The sequence below is a fragment of the Metarhizium robertsii genome, assembly GCF_000187425.2.
Source record: "Metarhizium robertsii ARSEF 23 chromosome Unknown MAA_Scf_4, whole genome shotgun sequence".
Classification (NCBI taxonomy): Eukaryota; Fungi; Ascomycota; class Sordariomycetes; order Hypocreales; family Clavicipitaceae; genus Metarhizium; species Metarhizium robertsii.
Genome location: NW_011942182.1, coordinates 2,628,422 through 2,655,135, shown reverse-complemented (window position 1 = coordinate 2,655,135; position 26,714 = coordinate 2,628,422). Strand labels below are relative to the sequence as shown.

The following is a 26,714-nucleotide window of genomic DNA, read 5'->3' as shown; positions in this document are numbered from 1 at the left end:
AATGGGAGGCCCGAGAACATGGATGTTCCAATCACCAGACAGAAAGACCCACGATTGGCATTGCTGGCCGTTGTCTTGAACTCTGATGAGCAAAAGCCAGACCCTAATATTAGGCTTTCCCTGGCAGTCTGTACTGGGCTTAACCTCAGGGATCGCCTCGGAGAGCGCTCCCATTACAGAGGGTGCTTATGACGATGACATGGCTAGCTATGGCCGCCCTGGCTCCACGGGTTGCAAACAGAGTTTGGGACCGTCTGGAGCCGTCGCTCAAGAAGCGAGCTAGCTTTGACTAATACTTATACCCGAACGACGCGATAATGATCGGCTTGGTTGTAGCCAGGCTTGGTAACCCAGCCGTAAGTAATCAGGTCAGGATTGCACATCATCGCAAAGTCGGAGGGAGACAATGAAGCACAAAACAGGGAGATGTGGGTGATGAAAAGTTGACACCAGAGAGACAAGAAACGCCGAACCATCGGCCGATTCCGAAAAATGCGAACAATGGCAAGCGCAAAGCGACCTCGTTGATGACACCGGGAAGGTGCGGGCGGCAAGAAAGACGGCGAGACACAATGAGAAGGAGCTCTGGGTCACGTTCCACTACCACTTCCAACCATGTTTGCGGCCTGCAGCCTGTCTCCGTCGTGCTCTGCATTGTCAGTCATTATCGGTCTTTCGGGGGACCCTGGCTGTTTACTGAACTCAAAAAACAATATCAGCAGCTGCGTAATATGAGGCGCGGTATCAAGAGCACCTTGTGTGCTACAGGTGTGAATTACGATAAGTGACAGCCTGGGCCCTCCCGCGCCCGCGCTGGACTTCAAAGTTGACGAGGAACAGAGTCTTGACAGGGCCCCTGGCCAATATGACAACTGGCTCGTCGCCCCCTGCTCGCCAGACAACCAGACTGCCGCGCCAAGACGCTTGTCGAAAGTGACAGACGGGGGTTGTGGCTGTGAGAGACATCTGGCACCGAGCCGCGCATAATGGGGCCTGTCCGCGCCGCCACGGAAAGCGATTGGCTGTCGTCGCTGGGATTTGCCTTTTCTGATGTCGCGGATGCGTCTGAAGAGTATGGGATTCACGGTGTGAAGGTCCTTGTGGAGGTGTGGTGATGGAGTGCTGACGGAAGGGCTGCATCACCTGAAAAGTCTAACTCCTACCACGATGCCCACATGCTGCCATTTCCACCAGCGCCTTTTGTCCTTTGGAGCAGGGTCGCGACAAAGGACACGCAGCCCATGCTGAGCGACAAAGTTTCGTGCTCAGGACGAGCAAATATTCGCTGAACCAACCCTTTAGGACTACCCCCTCCTTCAGGCGTCGCTCGATTCTATCTTCTCCGGTGATGAGCACATTTCGCTTCTCTGGCCATTGGTTTGGGTGATCCTGGGTGCCTTCCCACTCTATTCGTGTATATAGGGCCACGGAATCAGACACTGAGGATGAGTAAAAGCCGAGTAAAACAAAATAGAGTTATGGCCACAGGCGTGGCCGTTGGAGCCGTCTGGTCAAGTTTCCGCCCAGTGCTTTGATGGTCTATTTCCCGGTATCCCTTCTTTCAGTCTTCAGTCATGATAGTCAGAGACTCGTTGAATGGTACAGTCACTCCAACTGCTAACCACAAAATGCCCGAGCGGTTCGCAGCCAGTCCCCAACGACGGGTTCCACACGAAACTCGCCAGAACATCCCAACTCGCGAGCCGTCAAACGTCTGTGTCCGACTTCAGAACCAATCCAGGCGGTCCACCGCTCGGGTTCTGTCAAGGGTTCTAGCCTCGCCATCAACCCCCTGGCCATGATGTGCTCCATCTGTGCCGATGGCCACCTCAGTGACGACTGATTCAGGAGCGCAGGGTCTTGGCAAGATGTCATTCGTTTGTGTCCTTGGTGTTGTACTCCGTACACATGCCTACACACAACATTACCTGTGCATGGGGGTTGCGGCAGGGGTTCGAAATTCAGTCGACACGTTGCTACGAGACAATGAACTGGCCTAGACTTTTACAATGTACGTGCAAAGTGGCATACGGAGCGGCATGGGGCAGAGTGGAGGGCCGTCTCTTCCGGTTAGTTGCCCCCAGACAGTTGGCGCCTTTAATCGCTTATTGGTGTCTGACATCCGCATGAACTACTAGTCAATCTGCACGTACCATGTAGTAGTCTGTATTCTTGCACCTTTTTCTCCGAGTCTGACACTTTAGCCAGCCGTCTTCTTCCAGGACATGGCCCACAGGCGACTGGCGACCTTGGCTGGCAAAAGCATGGGCTGAGTGTCAAGCTGGAATCCAAAGGTTTGGTTCCAAACTTTTGACAAGCTTTCACCCGCTAGATATAAAGCTGGGCTATTGAATTTAAAGATGGGTGTTATCTCATGTATGCAGCTGGTGAGCGGACTGGCACTTACACGCCATGAAGACGAAGTGGCTCGTATCCTGAGTTTCCATGTTGAAGCTAAGGCTCACGTATCAAGCTAGCGCCGCCACGGCGAGGAGGTGTCTGTCGTCAACGATATCGATGCCGTTTCTTTTCCCTCTTTCCTTCTTTTTTTCTTGCGCTTCCCGGCGCGCCATGACCACGGATGCCTACCACTTTGCGATCCGAGTCATTATTATAGGGTACCAGTATTGTATGTAGTGCAGTGGACAAGTCTACCAGAATCGAGAATCGATTGTAACCACACCACGACGGCCCTCCAGCGGCACAAAGTGGGTCGTGGTGACATTTCTTCACATATTTTGCGGCGGGAGATGCATGTTAGCATGTTGCAGCCGATTACGGAGTATCATGGCGAGGGAACCAGCCAATTGTTGTATGCACAGATCGTCTCTTCGCCATGACCGAGAGGATGCTCGCAGATGTTCAATTTCTCAGAGCGCAAGATCTTTTGGTCCGTGGTGATTGCCAGTTGAGCTGGCTACTACTGTAGGTACTTACTCAAGTACCTAGTAGCTGGGCGATTCCTGGACTAACTGCTGCCCCGATGATCCGACTAGTACAATACTAATGGATAGTAGTACCAACTCAGCAGCCAAGTGGCTGGCAAGGGGGCTGTTGCGTGAACGGTTGACACGTTGACATGTTGCAGGGTGTTGATGGGGGATACTACAACAGAAAAGATATATTATAGTTGCGTCAAGTATGAGCTCTCCGACTCGTTCAATGTATGTATATGCAAGTACTGACATGTATGTACTTGGGTTTGCCTGGTTGATTGCCCAGCTAGCCCAGCAATTACTCGCTGCGCCTTCCCTGCAGCCTCGACTCTGACTCTGGTTGGGCTCGTAGGGCCCCGGCCTTTCGTCACGTTTGTCTTTTTTTCGCAGGCAGGAAGGAGTTTTCGTGTGTGCTCCATGGTGTAGGAAGTAATTTCCACCAAGATGTGCCGGTTGATTCAAAAAAAAGTTTAAAATCCACAACAGCCAATCGCCGCCCACACATGACCCCCGGTCTGGCCAGCCAAACTATGTAAGTACATACATCAGCGCTTCGTCAACACCAAGCCCCCAAACATGCTTTTTTTTTTGTCGCAGCTGTCCCAGCGTCCGTCCGTTGCTGCCCGGCTCCTCAAGAGGGACGGTTTTGACAACTTGGGTTTCGATCTGCAACTTTTGCGCGCGCCGTCACTTCCTTCTTTTTATCCGACCCCACCAACCTAGGAGCTGTTTGCTCTTCTGGTCATCGCCCGTCGCAGACACCGCTTGGAGCGGCCACGCTACCAGATGTCTCGCAGCCACCAGCTCCTGCGGCCTTTGCCCTACCAGTCTTGGATGACATGTGACAGAATAGTGGCATTTGGCTTCCACCGGACCCCAGGTCAGTCAGAACCGAACCGTCCACATGGGTCAGGAACACCTGTGCCCGCCAACACGCTCGCCCGCCCAACTTTTTTGGTGCCGAGTCGAGTCTGTGGAGTTGGACCTGGCTTCTCCGGCTCTGTGCGACATTCCATCGAAACGCCGGTACCTACGTACCTACTCTACGCGGCGCGCGGCCCTGGTTCTGGTGACAGTCTCCTGGCTCACCAGCAATCACAAGACAACGCGTGAGAGTTTTTTGGAATTAATTAGACTTTTACACTGTCTCGTAGTAGTTGTGCTGTCACCAGAACCAGGGCCCGCGCGCCTAGTAGTATGTTAGTGGTTGCGCACGCACTCCGTCGTACGTATTGCATAAGTAGGTACGTATGTACTGTACATACAGTACTACAATAATGTGTATGCGAGCCCGACGTAGTCTTGGTCTGCCACTCCACATGACCTTTCTCCCTCTGCCTTCCGTGCAATCCGCGCACATTAGGGCGAATACGCGAGGAAAAAAAGCTTCCAACAGCCGACGCCGGGCCACCCCTCCGAGGAGCGCGTGCCGTTGACCTCTGTGACTGGTTGACTTGCCGTTCGGCTCCTCTGTTTAAACACCATTGGTGCAAAGGCAAATACAGACGAAAGGTCGGTCCTACACGTAGCCGGGCTTTATTAGACTTTACCGTTTGGCACGCCTCCGTCCGCAGTCGTTTCTGTTCTTGTGTGTGTGTGTGGGTGGTGTGTGCGTGTTTGTATTTAATGAGCCACGTATTGTCAAGCCACGCTTCAGCTATTGTCTGTCTGGCCACACTATGTAAATTTAGACAAATTATGTTGGAACTAATTATGAATAAACTCTGTGAGAGTTGGCTAACGAGACCGAGTTGGTGCTCCACATACATCAATCAAGCTTCAGCCAAGTGCGCTTATTTGGTACCAAACGCTCATGAGACTGTTGATGTCGAGACTCGAGGAGGGCCCCGACGGTCATGATGTACTATAGTGTAAAGTCCATTTGTTATTGAGCTTCTATATGTAGGCTGTGTATTTGCTCTGCCCTCTTCCTCCGCGCCCAGACAGCCATCAAGCCATGACGCTGATCAGCTGTCCGCCTCATCTCCAATACTATACAGCATGATACATCTACGTCTTCCATATAAACTAATCAAGTATGACCCGATGCCTCTTTTGACTTTGTCAGCCTCAACCCAAGTTCTAGCGCGACACGCGTTTTCCGATGTTCCAGCCCCAAGATCTCAGAACCTTGACCACCTTTGGCGTGATCGCAGCCGTCAGTGGCACTCTTAGAAAGATGAAGCTTTTGTGAATAGCGTACGCAAGCGCCAGCTGAGTACCCAAGCCTGCCAAACCACCCTCAAGTCAGTCCACGTCGCCTTTGTGGGATGAAACAAAGTTACACTTACTAGCTTCTTCCTTGTTCCGCTCCTGAGCCTCCTCAACTCCCCAACCAGCCATTTCCACCTTGTCGCTAATATTGTCATTTCCCATCGTCTCTACCTCCTTACTCTTGATAGTTTGCCAATACTCGTGCCACTTTTGCCGAACTGACTCTGGAATGAATCGCTTGACTGTCGATACCACGTAGTGTTCGATTTTCCCTAGTATGCATCAGCTCCAAACTCTTTTTCCCCCTTCATACAAATACGCCCCCCTGGCTATTACTTTATGTATTTCTTCATATCCCTCTCGGCATGGGAAATAGCGACTTCAACATACCAATGGTATCTGTTCCCACAATCCTGACGAGCAGGAAGCAAAACGGGAAATCCAACACGCTAAGCGCCAAGTAAACACCCACTGCTGACCAGCCGTATTCCTTTGATAACCTCTTCAACCGCTGACTAAGCGTCAGCTTTTCCTGCGTGCCGTTCTGTGTCGTATTGCGACGCCATGACGAGAAGCGGAAGCCGCGACACTGTGTTTTCGTGAACGGTCCACCGGACCGATATGCGGATTGACGTGGGATGTTTCGCAGCATGTGGAGGCTAGCATGTTGCTGACTTTGTGGATTTCTGAAAAGGGATCGTTTCGTTTCGGGCAGGAATATTCTTCGCCATGCGCCTGTCCACGCCGGCGAAAGAAGCGGACTGCGTAGACCGACGGCTCGGAACATGTTGTTTCAGGTCTGTCCGTAAGAGAGCTGTTACGAAGCCCCCTCCGTGCTGTGTCGTCTACAAACTTTGAAATGCCTTAGTTGCTGTGATTTCGGGAGCTTCCACTCGGATGACTGACTATTTCAGAAGCTGAGCGAAGGATGTGTAATGTCGGCTCGATCGGACGGGCTCGGACTGGAGTTAAGAACCGGCTCCTTGGCCGTTGGCTCTGCGCACTCGCAGCAAAAAATTTCCGCTGGGACGGTGGGTCAATTCGTTTCGCTGTTGTATCTTCGTGCAGCTACTGTGGTCTTTGTTGTGGTTCGAAATGCGGAAGATGCTCCCTCAGGGCAGTGAATTTTTTTTTTCCCCAGCCTTGATATCAAGGGATGTGATGTCAGTAAGCCGCCAGCGCGGTAGCCGGCATGCGAGCCGCCACAGGGGTTCCGTGGTGAAGCTCATGTGGAGACATGAGATCACGTGAGCATCTTGGGGCAATTAAACAATTTAAACAATGGAACATTCTTGATGAGGCTTTAAAAATTGCTGACCGACTGGCAGCAGAGTCCTCAGAGGTTTTTGGTTTCTCGTAGAGTGATTTGGGAACTTCAGTGTCGTGGTTGAAGCTCAAGAGAGCCCCAAAGCAAGATGCATGTTCGAAGTGGGCAATTATGACGTACCTCACCGACAAATGCAATAACAATCAAACGTTGATGATGAGGGTGAAATGTGACAAATTTTTAGAGAACACTGAGAAAACAGCAACATATTGAGTATATGTAGGCTTGGAGATTTTCTTGGGAGAGAATTTGGCCGCTACTTCGGCTGGAATGGGTTCAATGTTGCATTGGGTCAGTCTAATGCGCATGCTCGTACTTGATCGCCAAAATTCGAGGACCCAAAGACTGGCGTCGAAAAATCTCACCTGGCAGTCGCGGATGAGCTAGACAGACCTCGATCTATATGCCGGATTTTCCCCCTTTAAAACACCCAGCCTCAATTCACGGAGGATGAAGAAAATATTGATATCTTAATCACACTAACCACCTAGGTACATACCAAAGCGTCGCATACAACCTCTTGGCCTACAATATTCACGATCTAACCCGCTCAGCTAGTCGCAAAATCAATCTGGCTTGCCAGACTGTCAAGTAGAGCAACCACAAGCTCCTCTGCTCAATGAAATGATCAATTACGGGACGAAATGCTTGCTGAGCACGCTAGCACGTGAGCTTCGCTCGACCCTTTATAACCACCATGGCGCAGCTGGCTGTCAGTTGGCAAGAAGCCATCGCCAGCTGTTCGAAATTAGCTATCCGAAATCGCTCCATGCCACGTGTTGACCTTCAGGGCGGTGCGATATAATCGTACCATTTTGTGATTAATGGAATTCCACCTTCATTCAACCCTCAACCCCTTCTTTCGTCGTCCTCCCGAGGTACTGCAGTCCATATGCCCTTCGGGAGCCACTTACAGAGTATTTGCGTCCCATCGCCTACCAGGTACCTTTCGATGCATGTCCTCTTTCTGTGATATGAATCTGCATCGTGCCTTCCTTTTACTTTTCTTTGACCACGCTCGTGACGCAACTGGGAGGTGATAGAATGGCCTGTACGAAGTGTTGTCTCAAAGCCCTCTTCGTATAATTCACAGCCCAGAAAGCGTTTTGCTTACCACAATTTGATGCACACGCCCGACATTCCGAAGAAGCAGGCCCCTTCGCCGCTTGTCCACTCGTTTCTACGTTCATTTTGCGTCGACTGATATTATTTCTTGTTCTCAATCGTTTTCGCTTTGCCTTGTTGCGGGATTTGCCGAGCCTTGTTTACAATGGCATCTACACAGGTTACTTGTGGCAGAAAGAGAAGTTTGCTGCGAACTTTTGGGTCTCGTCGTAGGCATAAAGATTTTATAGTTTCAGTGTCAGCTCCAAGTTGCGGTAGGTTTTCTTGGCCAATAGTCTGTCATATGCTGATCAGAATAGATGTAGTCACGACGCCGACGAGACCAGTTTGCGAGGTCGAGCCTGCCATTATTCCCAATGCATCGCCGCGTCGACATTTGAAGCATTCTGACCACGATGATAGAGATCCAGTCAATTCCAACGGCCAATCTCCTGATGGTGCAACAAAAATTCAGAATATTCGGCCCGGGGTCGTCGACATAGCACCCAAACGGCCACAGGTACGAAGTCCAAATTGTGTCGCAGGTGTTGAAACACCGCTGTTGTCACCATTTGAGATGCATCCCGTCATATTTTCACCGCCCGAGCCCCTATACCAAAGCTCAGTGCGATCAGTTCTTAAGAGAACCTCACTGGAGGCTCCCTACTCGAGCTGCAGTACTCAACATAACCGTCGGTACACCACAAACTCTGCCCCATTGGAGAAGACTGCGGAGCTTCTGAAACTGTTGGATACTTCAACTGCGAATGTAGAAGAGAGTTCTACAGAGAAGGACGAGCTCGCTCCGTGCGTACAAGTCAGACCGGCACTTGCCATGCAGGAGGAAATCGCTGACCAGAGGTCATCTTTACAAGCCCTCGGTGGATATGTACATAAGGCAAGCGCGGAAGAAATCAATGACAAACTCCGGGAAATGCTAGCCGCAATAGATGCTCTCAAACCTCCTACGCTGCAGAAAACTCAGGCTCCGCGGAAGCTATATCGCGTGGCAAGCTCCAGAGTCTTTGCCAGAATGTCGGATGCCTTTGGACGCATGTATAATAAGTCGACTAGCCCTGAGGTCAGAACTGGAGACCAAGAAAACAGAACTCGGCTGGAAGAGACCGGCATGCCCATCAAGCGATCGCTTAGCCAGGCAGATTCAAGTCAGCACTCCATTAGATCGATTGAAATTAGGTTGAATGAGGGTTCAAACCTTGATAGGAGAAAAGTTCAACAACTTATTGGAGGCCCAGTGTTTCAAAAGTCTGTTGCTTTGAATGAAAAGTCGACCTTGTGCCGCAAGTCGGACGGCTGGACCAACATCCCAGAGTCAGCGATGCCCATGGGAAGGCGTGAAAGCAAGTTGAGATCCTTTTCATCTTCAATGAATCCCTTCGAGGCGGAAGAAGATTTCGAGAATGATCTCGAGAACGGCATATTGCGGGCCTCTCCGGCTGGCTCTTCTACACCGCGTATCTGCACCAACCGGGATTCCAGCTCCAGCTATGGCGATGATTATGTTGATGACTTGAGCGGATCGAGTGTTGGGCAAGTCAATTTGGCCAGGATAGTTGTCAAAGTTGGCAAAAATAATGTCGGAACCCCCAAGATACGGCAGGTAAATCTCCAGTCTCCAGCAAATGTAAAGGACTGCTCTCCAAAACCTTGGCAACGATCGAAAAGAGGCCGGGACATGCAATATGATGACGACTTTGGCATCGCGAAAAAGCACCCATCTCCGAGCAAGAGGGACCTTGAAGAATTGGAATTGGCATTCCAGAGATACAAACTTCCCGGACTTCATACCGAGGATGAGACAGACGAGCTGGCGAACAGTAATGCCTCACTTGGAGAGGTTCTGACCGCCAAGGACCCGAACAAGAAGATGTTGCGAAACCAAATTACGCAAACGAAAACCACACCAGTGCAACAACGGCCGATGTCTAAAACCGCCCCGTCTCGTATCCCACGGCCATCGAGCCTAGTTGCGAAAAGGAAAATAACCGGAATCCGACTTGCTGCGGACTGTAGACCAAAGAATGCCGTCCTGGGGGAGCCTGATGAACTACTGTGACGAATAGCGATATTATTTTACGGATGAAACTGCTTAATGGGTGAATGTTTGAGGTTCATGGTTGGTTTTAGTGCTGGGAGATGAAGAAACGAGAAAGTATTACGAAACGTCGATTGATTGAGGGGCGTGTGGCATCTGCTATTACGAGGAACATGGAAAACATTATGCTAGTGGACATGAAGATATGACGGTATTATGGCTTAAGCACAATATAAGTAGTATTAATTAAATTGATTCTCAACCCTTGAGGCCGGAAAGGAGCGTCTGTGTAGAAGCAGAGGTACAAAGAAAAAGCCCAACTCCAACGCTCACGACTGACGTTTCCATCCCTTTCATGTTCGAGTAAAGCCAACAAATGTGCATAAATCAGAGTCACCGTTGTCCAATTCTCATTCGTCTCGTGCCACTAGAAGACGTAGCCGTGCTTGTGGCCGCCCCGGCCATCTGTTCCGTGCATGCGGCGAGCACCAGCAGCCTGGCCATGATTCATCTTAGCACGAACTCACACCTCGCGTCTGATGCGGGTTATACGGATCTGAGAAGGGGGAGGCAAAAACGTACCTTGAGGCCAGGCCGCCTCGTCAAGCTACCCCTGAGCTTCATAAACGCACCGCTCACCTTGTCCTTCATGGTGGGCTTGCGCTTCTGGTGATGAGCGTGGCGGGGCCGGCGCGAGAAGAGGCCACGGCGAGGGGGCCGCGTGGTGGTGGTGGTGTGGTGATGGGTTCTGCGTCCAAAAGGCATGATGGGTGTTGGAAAAAGATGAACCACGTGCGTTGGATTGAATCTGGTAAAGATGCTGGTTTTGGTCTGTGTAGAATGTTTCTCCTTGTTGTATGATGGTTTGGCTGGTCGTTTTGCTATGTTTCTACTAAGGGGGATAGGTGTCATATATATATACTATTGCACACTCCATACCAAGCTGGCTGGGCCTTGGTTTGAGCGTGAATGAAAGCCATGATCTACATGCGTGCCACACGATGATGCCATCGTCAGGGTAGTTTGGTACGATGAGCACTTGTGTGGTGGTTCGTTTGTTGCGAATTAGCCACGCTGGGGAGGGACGCTTCCACTCAACGGAGGCATCTTGAAGCCATTCAAGGTGGGAGAACCACGGTTCGACGTTGGAAAACTTGGAAATATGGTGAACACTTGTGGCTTGCATACGTCACTTGGAGGGGGGAGGGAACATGTGATTGGGTGTTTGGGGGTGAAGCGTGTCGTGTTATTCAGGGTCCTGGTGTGGCTGGTGTGTGAGTGATGTCATGAGTGGAGGCGCATGCTGGAGTATCTGCAAGACAGGTTGTGGGAATGACGACGTTTGGATACTGGGCTGCGTTTTTGACTCAAGCTTTGGTTTCTGGGTGGCGGGCATGTTTGCTGTGCATGACATTCAAGTCTCTTGTTTACTCTGTCTAGACAAACGGTTGGCCCGTCTTGTAAACGGAACGACGTGGAATACACATTCAGAAATAAACGAACAGGACGGAGGGTCGTGCAAGGCGCCGACGAATATGCAAACCTACGACCGCAAATTGAGCTTGATTTTGTCAAGATCGGCCTTGGAAAAGCCCATGCCGCTCGTAACGTAGCCCTCCCAGCCGCCAAACCTCTCACCGAGCGCCTCCTGGAAGCGGGCCCAAAACGAGGGCCGCAAACTGACCAAATTGTAAAACCCGGGCGTCTCTGGATCCGAAACGCCCAGCGTGCTCATGGCGTAATGTAACAGCTTCTCACGTGCGGGCTCGGTGCCAATGCGAGAAAGCATGTAGTCCCGCGTCGATGCTTCGTCCGTCGACGCGGCAAGCGCGTGGAGGAGGCCGGCCACCACGCCTGTTCGGTCACGCCCAGCTGTCGGTGCAATGAGCCCAATGTTGTCAAGAAAAGAGGGATGGGACATAAGTTACGTACCGGTGCAATGGAACAAGACTGGTTCCGTGGGTCGGTCGCGCACATGCTCTAGTATCTTCCGGATGACAGGGCGATAGGCCAGCACGCAATTCATATATTCTTTCTTCCAGGCCGTCTCTCCGCCGTCGACGGCAAAGTCCTCCAGCGGGGGCATGGGATACCCTTCCTCGACGTCGAGCCAGACATTTTCGACACCCGGAACCACTGGGTCGGGAGCCTTGTCACGCTCCTCGGGAATGCGCAGGTCGAAGATGCGGCGGACATGACTGGCGAGCCAGGCAAGGGCCTCGGGGTCTCTGGTGGCGCCCTCGAGGAAGCCGGAGCGGTAGAAACGCGTGGTTGTCAGGGCGCTGCCGGGAACGGCGCCGAGATCGCGGAGGTTGAAGAGGGAGCGGGAGGGGATGAAGGGCGGCGAGGACAATGCCGGGAAGAGGGCGTCGGCGGCGATTGGGGTGCGGACATCTGTGGCGGAGAGGACGTCGAGGTCGGCGGCTGACAGGGGCGTGATGGGCTTGATGGTCATGATGGGCCTGCAGAGCGTCGTGCATGCATGTGGTGGTGTTGAGCTACATTGGGTTGGACGCGATGGGTGTGCGTGTGGCCATGACGGCTGCGGGGGCGGGGAATTAATTTACGTCCATCTCTTTAGATGCGGAATGGCTCGTGGAGACTCCGCTGCCATGCAATATTCCTAGGGAAGTACGGAGTAGCATTGCTCCGTACCTGCTGTGTCAAGGGCGGGAGCATCCGCAAGCCCAAGCCATTGGCAGGGCCACGGGGGGACGCCCACTCAACTGCCCAACTGCCCACCAACCAGGCGCCGTGTTTCTCCTCCATGATGCATTGATTGATAGTACTAGTTGACCTGCACGCACTGCTCCTGCGCCTGCCCACTGTGCCACACCTCCGAATGCGGAGCATCCACATGCAATATTGATCCCCAAACGCACTTGACACCTGCATACACTCATTGACTTCACACCGCCCTCACATTACTACCATGCCTGTCAACACCAAACGCGCGCTCAAAATCAAAACTTAAAAAACGCCCCAATCGCCAACATTACGGTGAGCGCCAATCCGTCTCCCGCCTAAGGATGGTCGCGTAACCAGGGCGTTTCTGCCCGTCTGCCCAGCCACACAGTGCACACTATAAGCACCAGACATATAAGCAGCATCTCATCCTGTCCTCTCAACATGCCGCGTCAACCTCAACCCACCGGCAGCATGTACCCAATGCCGCTCCCCCGCTGGGGATTCATCTTCTCCGTCATGGCCATCGCCCTGGCCGTGGCAGTACGTCTACAGCAGCCCGTGGGCGCCGAGCCCGTCACCTACTGCTACAAGTCTGTCCGTACCCACGACGAGGAGCGAGCTTCAGCGACATGCTTCTCCGTTCAGGGCGGCGTCTTCAGCCGCGTCTGGAGCCACGACGAGCGCACGCCGGCCAAGCCTGGGGAATCATCCAGCGAGACCGTCATCAACGGCCATGTGATGCCCGGGCTGTGGGATGGACACGGCCACCTCATGGCGTATGGCGAATTCCTCCACTCAGTCGACTTGTTCGGCGCCAAGAGTCTCTCGGAAGCCAAGGCACGCATCAAGGCCTACATCAAGAAAAACCCTGGCGTTGGTACAAAAGATCGCTGGATACGAGGCGTGGGCTGGGATCAGGACGTCTACGGCCGCATGCCAACGGCTGTGAGTCTTCTAGCCACCATCTTGCCCAAGTCTCTCCAACCTGACAACTAAATCCCTCCTAAAGGCAGATATTGAACATGACCCCGACCTCAAGGGCACCTACATGATGCTTGATCGCATCGATGTTCACTGCATATGGGTGTCGCAATCCGTTCTGGACCTCCTCCCACCTGACATGCCCGATATCCCCGGCGGCGAAATCATCCGCGAACCGGGCATGGGCGTCTTCTGCGACAACGCAATGGACTACGTGGTGAAGCTTTGGCCCAAGCCCGACGCCAAAAGCAAAGCTGCCGCCGTGAAAACAGCCATATCTAAGCTCAACCAAGTCGGGCTAGTGGGCATGCACGACGCCAGTTCACTACCCGATGATATCAGCATATACCGTGACATGGCCAACTCGGACGACTGGACACTCCGAGTCTACGGCATGTACGAATGCCGCCAAAGGAACACCTTCTGCCCTTCAGAAACCACGCAAATCGAAAGAGATGACTCAAGGTTCACCGTCAAAAGTGTCAAACTCTTCGCCGGTACGTTTTACTCTGTAGTCCCTCAGCGCAAAACTCGCTAGTGAAACCTCTTCGCCCCCTTAAAAAAGAAAAAAATTAAAATAGTATGTAGATGGTGCCCTCGGAAGCTGGGGTTCTGCCATGATATCCCCGTACGCCGACCATTCGTGGACATCCGGCTCCCTCCTGGTGAACGCGAGCGCGCTCACGACGCTCACCAAGTCCTGGGCCGCAGCCGGCTACCAAGTCAACATCCATGCAATAGGTGATCTCGCCAACCGCAACGCCATAGACGCCTTCGTTGAAGCCCTGAAACAGCAATGCCCCCAGGCCACCACAGACGCCGACCTTGCCGCCTGCCAGCGCGCTCATCGCTTCCGCATCGAGCACGCCCAAATCATCCACCCCGATGACCAGGCCCGCATGCACTCACTCGGCATTATCCCGTCCATCCAGCCAACCCACGCTACGTCGGACATGAAGTACGCCCTAGATAGACTTGGTCCTGAGCGCACTGACAACGAGGCCTACCGCATGCGGTCTGTGCTTGACATTCATCCCATACTTGGGAGCGATTTTCCTGTGGAGCCGCCAAATCCGTTTCATGGCATTTATGCCGCAGTGTCTCGAAAAAACCCCGACACGGGGCTTGGCGTGAATGGTTCGCATCAAGGCTGGCACACGGATGAGGCGCTCAGCCTCGATCAGGCCCTGTGGGGGTTCACTGGTGCGACAGCATACGGAGCCTTCTTGGAAGGGAGGGCAGGCCTGATTAAAGAGGGTGCCTTTGCTGATTGGCTTGTTTTGGACGAACCAATCGAAGCCTTGGATATTGAGAAGTTGCGTACCCTCCAAGTCAGGGAGACTTGGGTTGCTGGAAAGAAGGTATACGCAAGAGATGGATAGTGGCGTCATAAAGGCATGTTTATCTTATTAACTCCTTCATTATTTGGTAGAGGGGGGTCTCTTCTTTCGAATAGGATTCAACTATTTCATTTGATGATAAGGAGTCCTACCCAGTTACTCTGGTAGAAGTAAGTGTCGTATCTATTGATATAGCTAATAAACCAGTCTGAACCCGGCACTACCTATCTTAGCTGTTGTACTTGTCGGCGGACAGTTCTGAGTTACCCGTGGGCGCCGCAAGAATGAACTGCTAAATTCAGTTCAAATTCAACTCCAAAATATTTGGTGAGAAAAAGTTGGTCCCAGTCAGTCTTTCTTCATGGAACATCATAGCAAAGCTTCGAAGACGCCAGGCCCAAAATAAGCTTCACCGCTGATTTAGTTCCAACATGTAATACATGATCAGCTTAGCATGCTGATAAGGTCGCTCTGCCGCCCCATTTCAGACCTGTCAATTTTTGGTAATACACTTGCTTTCGAACCATTTGGCAAACTTGACGGTGGGAATGTCCACCGCCCTCCAGAAGACATCAGCCCACCAAATGACCGTGGGGATAGTAAAGGCCGCGCCCAAGAAAAAGCCAATGTTGTACCAATATCCTTCAACACCGGTAATTCCATACGCCATCTTCTCCCAATGATAGCCAACCGTGTGCATTGCGGGGCCGTGCATTAAATACAAGGCGTATGAAATCTTGCCAAAGTATTGCACAACAGGAGAATTAAAGAATCTCTGCCATGCTCGAGAGTGACCCACAGCCAGGACAAACAAAACTGCGCCTGCAGATTGCCAGTATCGGAATTTTTCTACTTTCCACCACGCAGGAATGAGTGAGGTCAAATAGACCCAACCTGGGGCCACCTCACCACCATCATCTGGTTGCGACATCAAATATAGGCCTAGGACACTGACAGAAGTCCAAAATAAACTCTTGGCCCAACCGCGAGACATTATAGGCTGCTTTTCGCTCTGGGGCAAAGCAGGCAGAGGAATGTGAGCACCACGAATATGGTCCGTCTCCGCAAGAAGCATGCCACACAGGAACAAACACAGCTCCCATCTTGAATGCCGATAGCTGAACCATATAATTCCCCCGACAGTCAAAAATCGAATACTAGTCCTCAGGCGTGCGGTGCCAATAATGACAAGAAACAAGTATAGAGAGCATCGGAATTCGAGAGGAATAGTCCATAGATGCACATCATATGCTATGAGCCTAATGTTAGCAATTGCATAGAGCTTCCTGACTTGGAGAGAATATCTTACATGTGCTGCCGCCGTGTTCGTCCCAACCAAATACGTGAACAAAATTGTACATGTGAAGGGCCCAATCTCTGAATTGGGCGTACTGCGACTCCATTCGAACTGGATGAGGCTCGACAATGTTCTTCATATACATTCGGTTACTAGCGAATTGTCGTGTCCATTCGTAGGCACCGATTCTCAGCAGACATATGATCATGAATGTAGAAACGGCAGTTGGTAGATACAAGCGAAGGGCTCGGCGGAAGGTCAGGGAGCTCATGGTGGTAGCAAAATCAGAAAGGGCGCCGCTTCGGATCAATTTAATTGGTCGATAGGATAATGCGTATCCTGAGACGACGAAGAACACGCAAACGGCTACGGGTCCTTGATACCATAGTCTGAGGAAGGGGAGCTTCAAGAAGTGGTAGTTGTCAGTCCCTGTGCCCCAGCTTTTCGCAATTGTAAAGGCCTGATAGGAGTAATGGCAGAAAAACACAAAGAGAGCAGCCAGACCTCTCATGCCGTCTAGGTAGGCCGTAGGAGCGAGCTTAGGGGGGCATAATTGCTCGCGGGCATGCCTTCCCTGCAGGAAACTCGGCATTAGGAACACAACGACTCGAATCGAGAGCACTCGCCATGGTGCTGAACGTAGGTGACTCCAGCGATCCGCAACAGTCCATAGATGTTTGGAATAATCTGGGTATTGAACTCTGACTCCGAACCAAGACTGGGCGTCGGTGACGCTGCCGCCCTCACTGTCAGAATCCGTGCTAATTTTGTCGTCTAAAAGCCCCAGACTTTCTTCTTGTGAAGAGGTAGGCGTCAAATCATCCCTTGGATTCATTGTCCTGCAATGTATCTACCTATGGGCGATACAAGAGAAGATGGTGCTTCAGAAATTTGGTTTGGGGAGGCGAGAGGAGCACTGCATCGAGCGATGAAAGGATCAACAAAGATATGACGGTGGGTGTCACATCGAAAGAGTGGATAGAGTTGGTGAACAGAAGAGACCTGAAAGTTTCAGCATCTGATTCGAAAATGGGAAGGCAAGACACGTGCTCAGGCAAAGAGAATGCCAGGTCGTCGATCAACGCGCTCTCCTCTCCCCTCTGCAAGAAGGATTATCAAACAGCGTGGTTGAAGGGAAGCAGAGGGAACAGGGCAAGAGAGAGACGGATGGGGAAGAGGAACTGAAATATGGAGTAGTAGAATGGAGAAGTACTCTGGCAGGCGCGGATCTAGCGCTTTCCAAAGGTGGCTATACGAGCAACTCCCCCCCGAAGTCGTTTCGTCGTCAGACGCTCGAGGTTTGCGTCCGTGAACCGTCAAGAGTCAAGACGGTAAAGTCACTCTGGCTGCATTTAAACACGAGTTCAAACAACTTTACCAGTTGACATATCCAGTGAGACAACACCCTTGCTGGGGAAATAGAAAGACTTCCGGAGGACGGCAGAGTCGTCACTCCATCGGGAACAAAGAAACTAACAAACAAACCGAGTACTGAGGTCGTGTCGACAAACGGAAGAGAAAAACTCCCTTTATTGAAAACAGTGCTTGCTGTACAACACAAACATACTCGACTCATTCGACTGGTTTTTGTTCTGCCCAGTGTGCTGCAATCTTTACCACCTTATTCGCACAACAAGAACCGTGGAGCCCCCTGGGAGGGATGATCGACTCGCGCACACAAGGATCTTCGCTCATGGGCCAATGCTTTGTCCGTACAAGGAAATCACACAGCTGGTCATCAATTCTCTTCTGTATTTTGCCCTTTTCGTGTCCTAACTGCTATCAATCGATGCCCCACCCCATTCAAAGTGCCTAACCATTATTTATAGGTGACATGCAAGTTTTCCGGATTTACATTTCCCATTATACACAAAAACACCGCCAATAGTAGCATAAATCGCTTCGGTTCCCAATCCCATTAATGCTCCATAACGCCTTTCCCATGCCCTTTGAATACCATCATTACAAAATTCATTTGGACGTGTGCATCTAGTTTTCCAGCCAATCCAGGAACTGGGGAGTAAAGTAGCTGACAACAATGGTAGCACCAGCCCGGAGGATACTCTCAGTGGCCTCGAAAGCAGCAGCCTTGAGATCAAACACACCAGCCTTGGCGGCGGCGTGGATCATGGAATATTCACCACTGACCTGGTAGGCGGCAATTGGAAGATCCTTGCCCAAATCCTTGGCATCGCTGATGATGTCGAGGTATTGGCCGGCGGGCTTGACCATGATGATATCGGCACCTTCGGTAATGTCACGGATAATGGCGCGGCGAGCAAGACCGCGACCGCTTGGTGGAAGCTGGTAGCATTTTCGGTCTCCGAAAGACGGGGCGGAACCAGCGGCGTCACGGAAGGGGCCGTAGAGACAACCTGAGAATTTGGCTGAGTAGGACATCAATGTAGTCTTGTGTGCAATACCCTCCTCGATGAGCTTAAGCTTGATGGCGCGAATACGCCCATCATTCATATCTGAAGGGGCAACACAGTGAGCGCCGGCCTTGGCGTAGGCAATAGCGACATCAGAGATGCGATCAACAGAAAGCTGGTTGTTCAGGCTGCCGTCGTCTCGCAGAATACCGCAATGACCGTGAGAGGTATATTCGCATAGACAAACGTCGGTGCAGATGAATATTTGGGGGAATCGGCGTCGGATAAGGCGGATAGCCTGGATTACAGGACCCTCGGGGTCGTCAGCAGCGCTGCCGAGAGCATCCTTGGTGCCAGGCTTCATGGGGACACCGAAAAGCATGACAGAACGAAGGCCTTTGTGGACGAGGGGTTCGAGGAACGGCACGAGCTTATCGACGCTCAACTGATACTGGCCAGGCAGTGAGGGTACCAAATTCATGTCATTCTCGCCATCGGTAATGAAGATTGGGTAAATGAACATGGACTATAGCACAAGTTCATGGTTAGTGACAACAAGCTCAAAAAGGGCCAATAGTCATTGGGAATGTCTTGAACCCACCTTGGTCAGTTGGCGCTCAGCCTGCCATGAACGGGCAAGAGGATGGAAGTAGCCGCCATGCAGCTGGCTTCCGATATCACCAGAAATGCTGACGCTAGTGGCAGCGGTGCTAGTGTACGACATGGCTCGAGAAATGTGTGAAGTTCTGTCATCGACCGTGGAGATGGAAGCGGGTGGGGCTGGTCGACGAGAGCCACCATCGCGGAGAGCGAGGTCCTGAACCAGACTGGAGAAAGACATTGTGAGCGATGTTGTAGGATAGTGTAAGGTCTCAATTGATTCCTGCCGAAAGGATATAATTGCCGCCAGCGACAAAGCGGTGTTGATGATGGCAGGCGAAAAAAATGTGGCAATGTGTGCAGCCCGGGAGGCGAGGTCAGGAGAACTTGCGACACAGGCGACGCAAATATACTCCTGGATGTGGATACGACCGGAGCCTGCAGAAAATCGATTCTTCTGGCCGAGGAAATTTCAGGGAACAAGAAACAAGGGCGATTATGGGAATTTTTGGCGATTTGCAGGCGGGCAGAAAAAAAGTTGTTGGAAGGGGGATGAAGGCAAATGCGTCGTTTTTGGTTCGGGTTTGTTTGGCTGCGGCTGACTGGATGGGTGCAAGTGCGGAAAGAGCAGTGACACGGCTCGGTGTGCACCTTCAGCAGAGCCTGGAAGTACCTCGGAACTGCGGCGTTGCCGCTCCGGAACGGCCGTCGGCTCATCAATGCTGAGTCTGGTCCAATCAACTCTCGCTAAATGCTAATGCGGGGGTAATCGGCCTCGAAGGACTCCAAGCTGACTGGCTTTCAGGTGCCTGTGATTCCGACGACGGCCCTGCAGCTCGGCACCGATTTGGCATTGTGCATTACAGACACATTTTTTTACAGGTCGTTAGGTGGATGGCGAGCGTCGATCCAGTTCGGCTCGCGGTTGCCATGAGGCGTCAAATATCCACGATAACTTCATAGTTCGCTGCGTCGATTTGTGGCGGCATCGACCTGGTAGACTGGCGAACAACTTCCCGAGATATCCCCACTCAACAATTGAGTCTGGTACGAGAAAGTAGGAGACTGAGCCGCAACAACAAGAGGCATTCCTTGGTCGCTGGAGTGCATGTGCGAGGCAGTAAAGTATACCTTGTTTGGAGGTGGCGAAATACCTAATCAGTCATTGCAACCAACGTCGTGCACTGCGGCTTGATATCTAAAGTAAGATACTATAGGGAAACTGCCTACGGGATTAATCATGACGCGTTTTTACATGGGCACGGACATCTGAGAAGACAAAATGTCCTCATAGTATAGCTCTCTGCTACTTGTGGCGGGCTTAAAGCGAGTATTCAGCTTTGGCATTAATACCGACTCTTCTAACACGAAATACGTGGCTCAAATGTCGGTCATCATGGCATGTAACTTTGAGCCAGAAAACCCTTCCCGCAACTCACTATCTTTTATGCCAGGTTTAATGGCATCACTTTCATCACACGAGTACGGAGTAAGCCGAACAAGTTATGCCAATATATCCATTGATCCTAATTGAATCTCTAAATTGTACTAGTACACTACTCATTCCGCCAACTGAGCCGTATTTTTGCATTCCTCTACGGGAAAAAAAAAAAAAGAGTTGAAAGGCTGCCCAAACCAAAGCCATCTATAACCCTCGAAGCACAGTATTATCGCGCTTATCCATCGACGTATATCTCTCCTTCAGCACCTCCGCAACGGTACGCTTATCGCTGCCAACCCTTTCAAATCTCTGATCCAGGGCCTTTGCAACTGGGTTCGATGTTGGCAGAGCAAGAGTTCCAGGAGCAGCACCAGCGCCGGAGAGGCCAACAGCAGATTTGACCTTGCCTACGACCTCATTAGCCTTCTCCTTACCCTTCTCCAGTGCCGAGGCAACGGCTCCTTGGGCCTCCGATGCCTTTTGACGGGCTTCGTTCTCGGCCTTCTGGGCCTCCCTCCAAGCAACTAGTCTCGCCTGCAAAGCATTATCCTTCACTTTGGCCTCAAAATCCTCCCCTTCTGCCTTGGCCTTCTCAAAAGCGCCCTTTGCCTTGGAGGCAATCTTGCCTGCTGCACTCTCTACCTCGCCCTTGGTCTTCTTCGACACTGACTGAACCTCGCTCTTGGCCTTGGAGGCGCTGTCTTCTATCGATTCACCAAAGGCTCTGTCCCATAGAGCGCCAATCCGGTCCTCAAGCCCCTCACGAACTTCGTCCCAGTCGGTGTGCTGTACCCATTTCACAGCGTTCTCAACCTCCTCGTTCCAACGATCTTTGGCGACTTCAAACGCCTCGGCTCGCTTGGCTGCAGCAACTTCGGAGCGGGTGGGTGGTAATGGTTGAGGAATGGGGTCGATGAGGCTCTGGATAGCAAGGGCTTGGGAGCGTAAAGATCGGCCTTGCTCTTCGCGGCTGCGCTGGTGAGCGAGGACGGAGAGATATGCGAGGGACAGTGTCAGAGTGACGCCACCAGTCTGCAGCCACTAGGTTAGCCGAATCATGGTAACGATTTGCCAATTGCAAAAATCATAATAATCAGGAACGCACCAAGCCGGTAGCGAACCCCATGGTGGTGGTGTTGCAGAGCCCAGGTCCCAAGCACGGGGTGAGGCTTTTGTGCTCGGATCACGAGATATTCAGACGGCAATTGGCGCGACAAAAGAAACTGCAGATTCCCCGTCTATTTCGCGTAGTTCATGATGCGCAGAACGCGCGTAGCTCTGCAGCAGCAAAGTTGGCAAGTCAATTGGAAGTTGCGGGATGCACTCGAGGGCGGACTTGGTGGCGATGGGTAAGATTTTCGGTCGTTGTCTCGGTTGACGTCGTTTTTGGCGCCGGCACCGAGCTTGGCGAGTTGCCGCCTCAGAAAATCAGCCGGGCTTCAATGCTGGCAGGGCCGGCCAAGGTTCCTCCTGCAGCCAGGCCAAAAGTGTGGCTGGACCAGTCTTAAGCCTCCTAAGCCTCCTAGGCCAATCCCAGGCCACCTTCGCTCACCACCTGCCTGAATTGATCGGCGACACTACCATGGACTCTTTTTGTCCGTCAGCTGGAAAAGGTCCATCGTCGAGCGCTTCAATAACGACACGTCCAAGAGCCAACAATTGCATAAATACGCTGGCTCTTTTACTGCAGCGCTAGCAAAATGGCTGGTGGTCTCGTCAAATACCGGCATCTCAGCCGAAACTCATCTGCCCGCAAAGCTCTGCTGCGAGGCCTGGTCACCCAGCTCGTGCAGTACGAGCACATTCAGACGACACATGCAAAGGCAAAAGAGGCCCAGCGACTGGCAGAGAAGTTAATTACTTTAGCCAAAAGGGATAATGAGCCATGTAGGAGATCAGCGCAGGGAATTCTTTACGTTGGTGGCCGCCCACACTCCTCGTCTGCGCAGGCATTGGAGGCGCACGCGAGACCGCGATAGATGATGAAGCTGACCGCATGCAAAAGACGCCCCATATTCTGATGCCCAAACTCTTTGGCGAACTACGAAACAGATATCTTACCCGAGAGGGTGGCTACACCCGTGTCGTCCGCACCGAACCGAAAAACACATACGACCAAGGCGAGAGCTCCATCCTCGAATTTGTCGACGGCCCGAAGGACTCACGATTCATGATGACTGCCAAGACAATCGCAAGAGATCGCCTCCTGGGACGGGAATCCACCCCCGTGACGGCGCAGAATATCAAGAAAGTAACACAGTTCCGGGGAGAAAAGGACCTCGAAGACATGGTTCAGCGATTTCTGGCCTTGCAAACGTCTGATGTGGCTGCTGCAGAGGAGGGACACAGTGAGGAGGCGGCACGGATCGCGGGCGAGGAGAGTTCCAGAGCACAGGAGCTTGCTGCAGAGGTGAAGACGCAAAAGAAGGAAGCCAAGAGTTAGATGGGATGCGGCTGTGGCAAAGAAAAAAGACGGTAGAGAGGGCGTCATCATGCGCCGTGTACTAGTATATTCTTATTCACGATTTATGGCAGGAATATATTTGCCTATTCACCTGTATACCCCCGTATACCATAGTACATCGTAGTATAAAGCGCGGCAGCTACTTGTCTACTCAAGTAGGGCTCTGGTTACCTCATTGCTAATACATACCATAATAACATATGCCCTTCCGCCGTACATTCCAATTTTATACATGCAACAGCCAACTGCATTTAGGCGTAGATGAGGCATGAGGTCCTGTGGTGAAAATCAACTGTGCTGAAACTTGTCACTAATCCAATTACAACGAAATTTGGCACTAAGATTCCACGACCTCGAATGCCAAAACTTTATTATGCCTACCGCAGCTAAACCGCCCACATTTGTAGGACGACGGCAAGCCCAAAATCAAACGGCAGCCTAATTAACTCCCGTAATATAATCTTTCTACGCCATGGTTATATGCAAGCGGGAACTTAAACTTAATCTTTGGGGAATTTAAGTATACTTGAGCCGGCCTCGTCGCACTGTTTCGAGTGGCAGTGACTCGCGCTTTCCTTCATTCTGTTCATATCTTGCCCCGAGTTCAAATACAAAGCTGTTGCGGCACTGGAATTTCGCCATAATATCAAAACTAATCAGAATTCAAGCTACACATACCTAAAGGTACATATATCAGAAAGTTGGGCAAGAATAATGGCCAAAGCAAGGCGATCAAGAAAGAACGCTACTGGAGGAGCAACTATTGCCCCAACAGCACCGCAAACCACCTCTGCCCTCAGAACGGACGGTATTCTGGGCTACAAGATCCGCGTCCTACTATACGATCTTCTCAACATTACCAAGGATCCGTCGTCAGCAAGGAGACTGAACGCCACGGTCGACGAGCACTATCTCAGCACACCTTATTTCACAGCCCCCGAGGCGGAAACCATCAAGAATGCTACAGTCGATGTAGAAATCAGCTCTCATCTTATACCAGACGACTCCAGTGCTACCGAGGCTATACTGGAAAAGTCACTATATGGTGCGCTTTGCGCTTTGCTCCAGAACTTCCTCGACAAACGAAGAGCTAGCGGCGACGCTCGGCCTTGCGGGCCTCATGATCTGGCGCCTATATTTGCGGCTCTTTTTGGAATAGAGCTGGAGGAGCTGAAGGATGAAAAATTTCTAGGCCGCCTGAGGAGGAATGGGGTGTAATGGTTTTCTTTTCTCCAAGCAGGCTCTTGTCTTCTTATGAGCGTGGAAAGCACGTACTTGTCCGTACATTTGTGCAACCTGCCCGGCTACCCAAGTTGGTATTCTACACGAAATCAAAAGTATCGCCACGCTCTTGAATCAGCTTTCCAACTCTCTTTGATCCCACAACTCTCTCCAACTTCATTACGTCGTATTTGGAAAACATGACCCGCACCGTTCCTTGTCCGGGCTCGATCTTGAGATCCTGCTCGCTCTTGCCTAGATACTCCCCGGCAATCTCTCGATAAAATATGGGGTTATCCGGCAGTCCATAGAAAATCACCCTCTGCACACCACGGAGCTGATACCGTCTGAAGTGGTGGGCGCGCTCAGTGTACAACAACACCCGGTGACGACCCGTCAAGAAATGCGATCGGGCTCTAGATGCATCGGGGACATCGGTGTATTCTGACACAGCGCCGAACGTGATGTCGCTCATGGTGGGTGAGTTGGCAAAGAAGTTTCGAACGCGGACAAAGTCGAGATACGAGGGAATGAACAGCAGCGTGCCCGTCGTGTCCTTGACACGCTTGGCCAGGGTTGGTACGATGGCCGAGACAAAGTATTCGAATCTTGCGTCAGGATCCTTCTCGACAGAGGACGACTGAAACCGTGAAAAGGTCTGCTTTGCTTTGATACCGAGCTGCTGGATCATGCCGTGGTATTCGGGCTGCAGCCGAACCTTTCCAGCCCAGTTGTGACAATACGATCTTTGGAGCTCTGAGAGCTCAGGGGTATTGAAAGCAGACAAAACAATGGTTTGTCTGAAGTATTTCGCCCAGTCTTCGAGGTACCAATTTCGAAGACGACTAAAGTCACAGCCATGCGCATCCTTGGGTTGCAAGTTTAAGTGCTCAAAGATGTACTCGACATGTTCCCAGTTTTGCATGAGCAGCGCATCGGCTTGGTCGACAATGACCATTTCAATGGAACTAAGGAAATCATAGTCGGGCTTCTTCTTCTCTTCTTCAGAGCCAATTGCCATTCGAAGACCAAGGGGACTAGCGAGGAGGATATCTGAACTGTAAAACTGGGAAAAAAACTTGATTGTTTTGCGGGTGAATTTGACTCCAAGCCGAAACATGTCATCGTCGTTGCCTTCAAAGAGAAATCTGAAATCTTCGGGTCTGTCATGTCCGAAATTGGATTCTTTTTCAATGTATGAGTCGTCGAACCTTTTACGGTTTTCTTGCTGGTCGGGGTCGCACATGTCGCGTATAATGTTGATAATCTTAGCACAAGAATTTCTCGTCGGTAGTAGGAAGAGAACCTTGGGCCGGGTGAAGCCTTGGTCTCGAAGTTCTAATTCTGTGTCCTCACTTTCCTTGGCTAGCTTATAGCTGTTCTTGATTACACGATCCCTCGTCCTGGAACAGTGTTAGCCAACGATATAACGCAACGAGCTCGGTTAGCAAACTCACTTGAAAACATGATTCAGCGCATGTAAACACACCGCTTGTCGCAAACCTGTGGCATTCTTTATCGTACGATCGCAGTGGAAAATATCTTTGTATCCAAATAGCAGTGGCAGAATCGCCCTCTGTGTCTCGTCCGGCTTATCCATCTTCTTGGCAGCCATCTCCTGCAATTTCTGCTTGAGCTTTAACTCTTCAATACCGCAAGGATGAGGGACATCCATCTTGCTACCAGAGCCAGCAGACATCATGGTAGCTCGTAATGATGAAACAAACGCTCTCGTCGTAACCCAGTCGTCGTTCTTGACTGCTCTAACGGCCTGTCCGACTTCCTGGTCATTTGGATGCGCAAAATGAGCGTCAAACGAATCCGTGAGCTCCTCGTCATCTTCAGAGTCGGGCTCCTCCTCCTCAAGTTGATCGTCATTGTTGTTGACATCCTCAGCCTCATCAACCTCATCCACGTCCCCCTGATCATGATCACTTGCTGCCTCCATGTCCTCATCTTTAGAGCTGTCGGCTTGTGGTGAATAATCACTGTGCTCTAGTTTCCGCCTCTTTGCTGTGGGGGCACTGGAATCATTGAAACTCTGCAACAGAGCCATATATGGGCGAGCAGCTGGCGTTTCCTCCTCGTCATCAGAAGCGCTGGCGGCCAATGCTTCATCTTGCTCATCCTGAGAATCACCTCCAGATTCCGACTCGATTTCCCTAATTGGCTTGTAAATATCCATACTATTATCCCGACTTCGGACCCCAAAAGAATATCAAAAGACTTACTCATCCCTATCTGCCAGTCGGTCGCCTTCAAACCGCCTCATAGGCCCATAGCGACTGAATCCTCTCCCTCTACCACGTCCTCCACGTCCTCCACGAGCCCCTCGTCCTCCTCTGCCTCTAAAATTGCCGCCTCTTCCACGTGGTCCCATTATGTATCAAACCACGGAAAGATATGAATAAACAAAGTCAGCTAATCGGCGGACAAAAGAAAAAGGCAGCCGGGCACCACGCAGTAAATAAAAGTACACCCAGAAGACAGACCCGCTAAAAAAGTTCAAACTTCACTCGCAGCCTTGCATTGGCGAAAGACAGCCGTGCCCAGCCACAGCCATAGTGGGGGCTCAGCCACGCTTCCCTTATCGTGGCTTATCGGTGCGCACAACCCCAGCCGGAGCCCAGCCAAACCGTGCAAATCGAAAAATCGGCGAAAACTGAAAGGTGG

The 26,714-nt window shown here is 51.5% G+C and overlaps 11 protein-coding genes across 11 annotated transcripts; 4 read left to right on the top strand and 7 right to left on the bottom strand.

Annotated features, from left to right (window-relative positions):
• Positions 1-5,018: 5,018 nt before the first annotated feature.
• Positions 5,019-5,937, bottom strand: MAA_02939 (peptide alpha-N-acetyltransferase Nat2; the record flags this gene model as incomplete). The annotated part of the gene is made up of 3 exons (XM_007820937.2): positions 5,019-5,164; positions 5,228-5,422; positions 5,541-5,937. The coding sequence occupies 3 exons, from the start codon at positions 5,935-5,937 to the stop codon at positions 5,019-5,021; spliced, it is 738 nt and encodes a 245-aa protein (XP_007819128.2).
• Positions 5,938-7,885: 1,948 nt separating this feature from the next.
• MAA_02938 (uncharacterized protein) lies at positions 7,886-9,658 on the top strand (the record flags this gene model as incomplete). Its single annotated transcript, XM_007820936.2, has 1 exon — positions 7,886-9,658. The coding sequence occupies one exon, from the start codon at positions 7,886-7,888 to the stop codon at positions 9,656-9,658; it is 1,773 nt and encodes a 590-aa protein (XP_007819127.2).
• Positions 9,659-10,064: 406 nt separating this feature from the next.
• On the bottom strand, positions 10,065-10,402 carry MAA_02937 (uncharacterized protein; the record flags this gene model as incomplete). Its single annotated transcript, XM_007820935.1, has 2 exons — positions 10,065-10,133; positions 10,220-10,402. The coding sequence occupies 2 exons, from the start codon at positions 10,400-10,402 to the stop codon at positions 10,065-10,067; spliced, it is 252 nt and encodes an 83-aa protein (XP_007819126.1).
• A 778-nt stretch (positions 10,403-11,180) lies between these two features.
• Positions 11,181-12,092, bottom strand: MAA_02936 (Protein-tyrosine phosphatase, active site protein; the record flags this gene model as incomplete). The annotated part of the gene is made up of 2 exons (XM_007820934.1): positions 11,181-11,509; positions 11,570-12,092. The coding sequence occupies 2 exons, from the start codon at positions 12,090-12,092 to the stop codon at positions 11,181-11,183; spliced, it is 852 nt and encodes a 283-aa protein (XP_007819125.1).
• A 674-nt stretch (positions 12,093-12,766) lies between these two features.
• MAA_02935 (amidohydrolase) lies at positions 12,767-14,688 on the top strand (the record flags this gene model as incomplete). The annotated part of the gene is made up of 3 exons (XM_007820933.1): positions 12,767-13,270; positions 13,335-13,803; positions 13,895-14,688. The coding sequence occupies 3 exons, from the start codon at positions 12,767-12,769 to the stop codon at positions 14,686-14,688; spliced, it is 1,767 nt and encodes a 588-aa protein (XP_007819124.1).
• Positions 14,689-15,139: 451 nt separating this feature from the next.
• Positions 15,140-16,778, bottom strand: MAA_02934 (Acyltransferase 3; the record flags this gene model as incomplete). The annotated part of the gene is made up of 2 exons (XM_007820932.1): positions 15,140-15,897; positions 15,956-16,778. 2 exons carry the CDS (start codon positions 16,776-16,778, stop codon positions 15,140-15,142), a joined length of 1,581 nt encoding a protein of 526 aa, XP_007819123.1.
• Positions 16,779-17,932: 1,154 nt separating this feature from the next.
• Positions 17,933-19,156, bottom strand: MAA_02933 (porphobilinogen synthase-like protein; the record flags this gene model as incomplete). Its single annotated transcript, XM_007820931.1, has 2 exons — positions 17,933-18,841; positions 18,917-19,156. The coding sequence occupies 2 exons, from the start codon at positions 19,154-19,156 to the stop codon at positions 17,933-17,935; spliced, it is 1,149 nt and encodes a 382-aa protein (XP_007819122.1).
• Positions 19,157-20,560: 1,404 nt separating this feature from the next.
• MAA_02932 (uncharacterized protein) lies at positions 20,561-21,482 on the bottom strand (the record flags this gene model as incomplete). Its single annotated transcript, XM_007820930.1, has 2 exons — positions 20,561-21,388; positions 21,462-21,482. 2 exons carry the CDS (start codon positions 21,480-21,482, stop codon positions 20,561-20,563), a joined length of 849 nt encoding a protein of 282 aa, XP_007819121.1.
• A 574-nt stretch (positions 21,483-22,056) lies between these two features.
• On the top strand, positions 22,057-22,799 carry MAA_02931 (Ribosomal protein L17; the record flags this gene model as incomplete). Its single annotated transcript, XM_007820929.1, has 2 exons — positions 22,057-22,243; positions 22,306-22,799. The coding sequence occupies 2 exons, from the start codon at positions 22,057-22,059 to the stop codon at positions 22,797-22,799; spliced, it is 681 nt and encodes a 226-aa protein (XP_007819120.1).
• Positions 22,800-23,534: 735 nt separating this feature from the next.
• On the top strand, positions 23,535-24,038 carry MAA_02930 (uncharacterized protein; the record flags this gene model as incomplete). Its single annotated transcript, XM_007820928.1, has 1 exon — positions 23,535-24,038. The coding sequence occupies one exon, from the start codon at positions 23,535-23,537 to the stop codon at positions 24,036-24,038; it is 504 nt and encodes a 167-aa protein (XP_007819119.1).
• Positions 24,039-24,141: 103 nt separating this feature from the next.
• MAA_02929 (uncharacterized protein) lies at positions 24,142-26,421 on the bottom strand (the record flags this gene model as incomplete). The annotated part of the gene is made up of 3 exons (XM_007820927.1): positions 24,142-25,444; positions 25,499-26,203; positions 26,273-26,421. 3 exons carry the CDS (start codon positions 26,419-26,421, stop codon positions 24,142-24,144), a joined length of 2,157 nt encoding a protein of 718 aa, XP_007819118.1.
• Between the last annotated feature and the right edge of the window lie 293 nt (positions 26,422-26,714).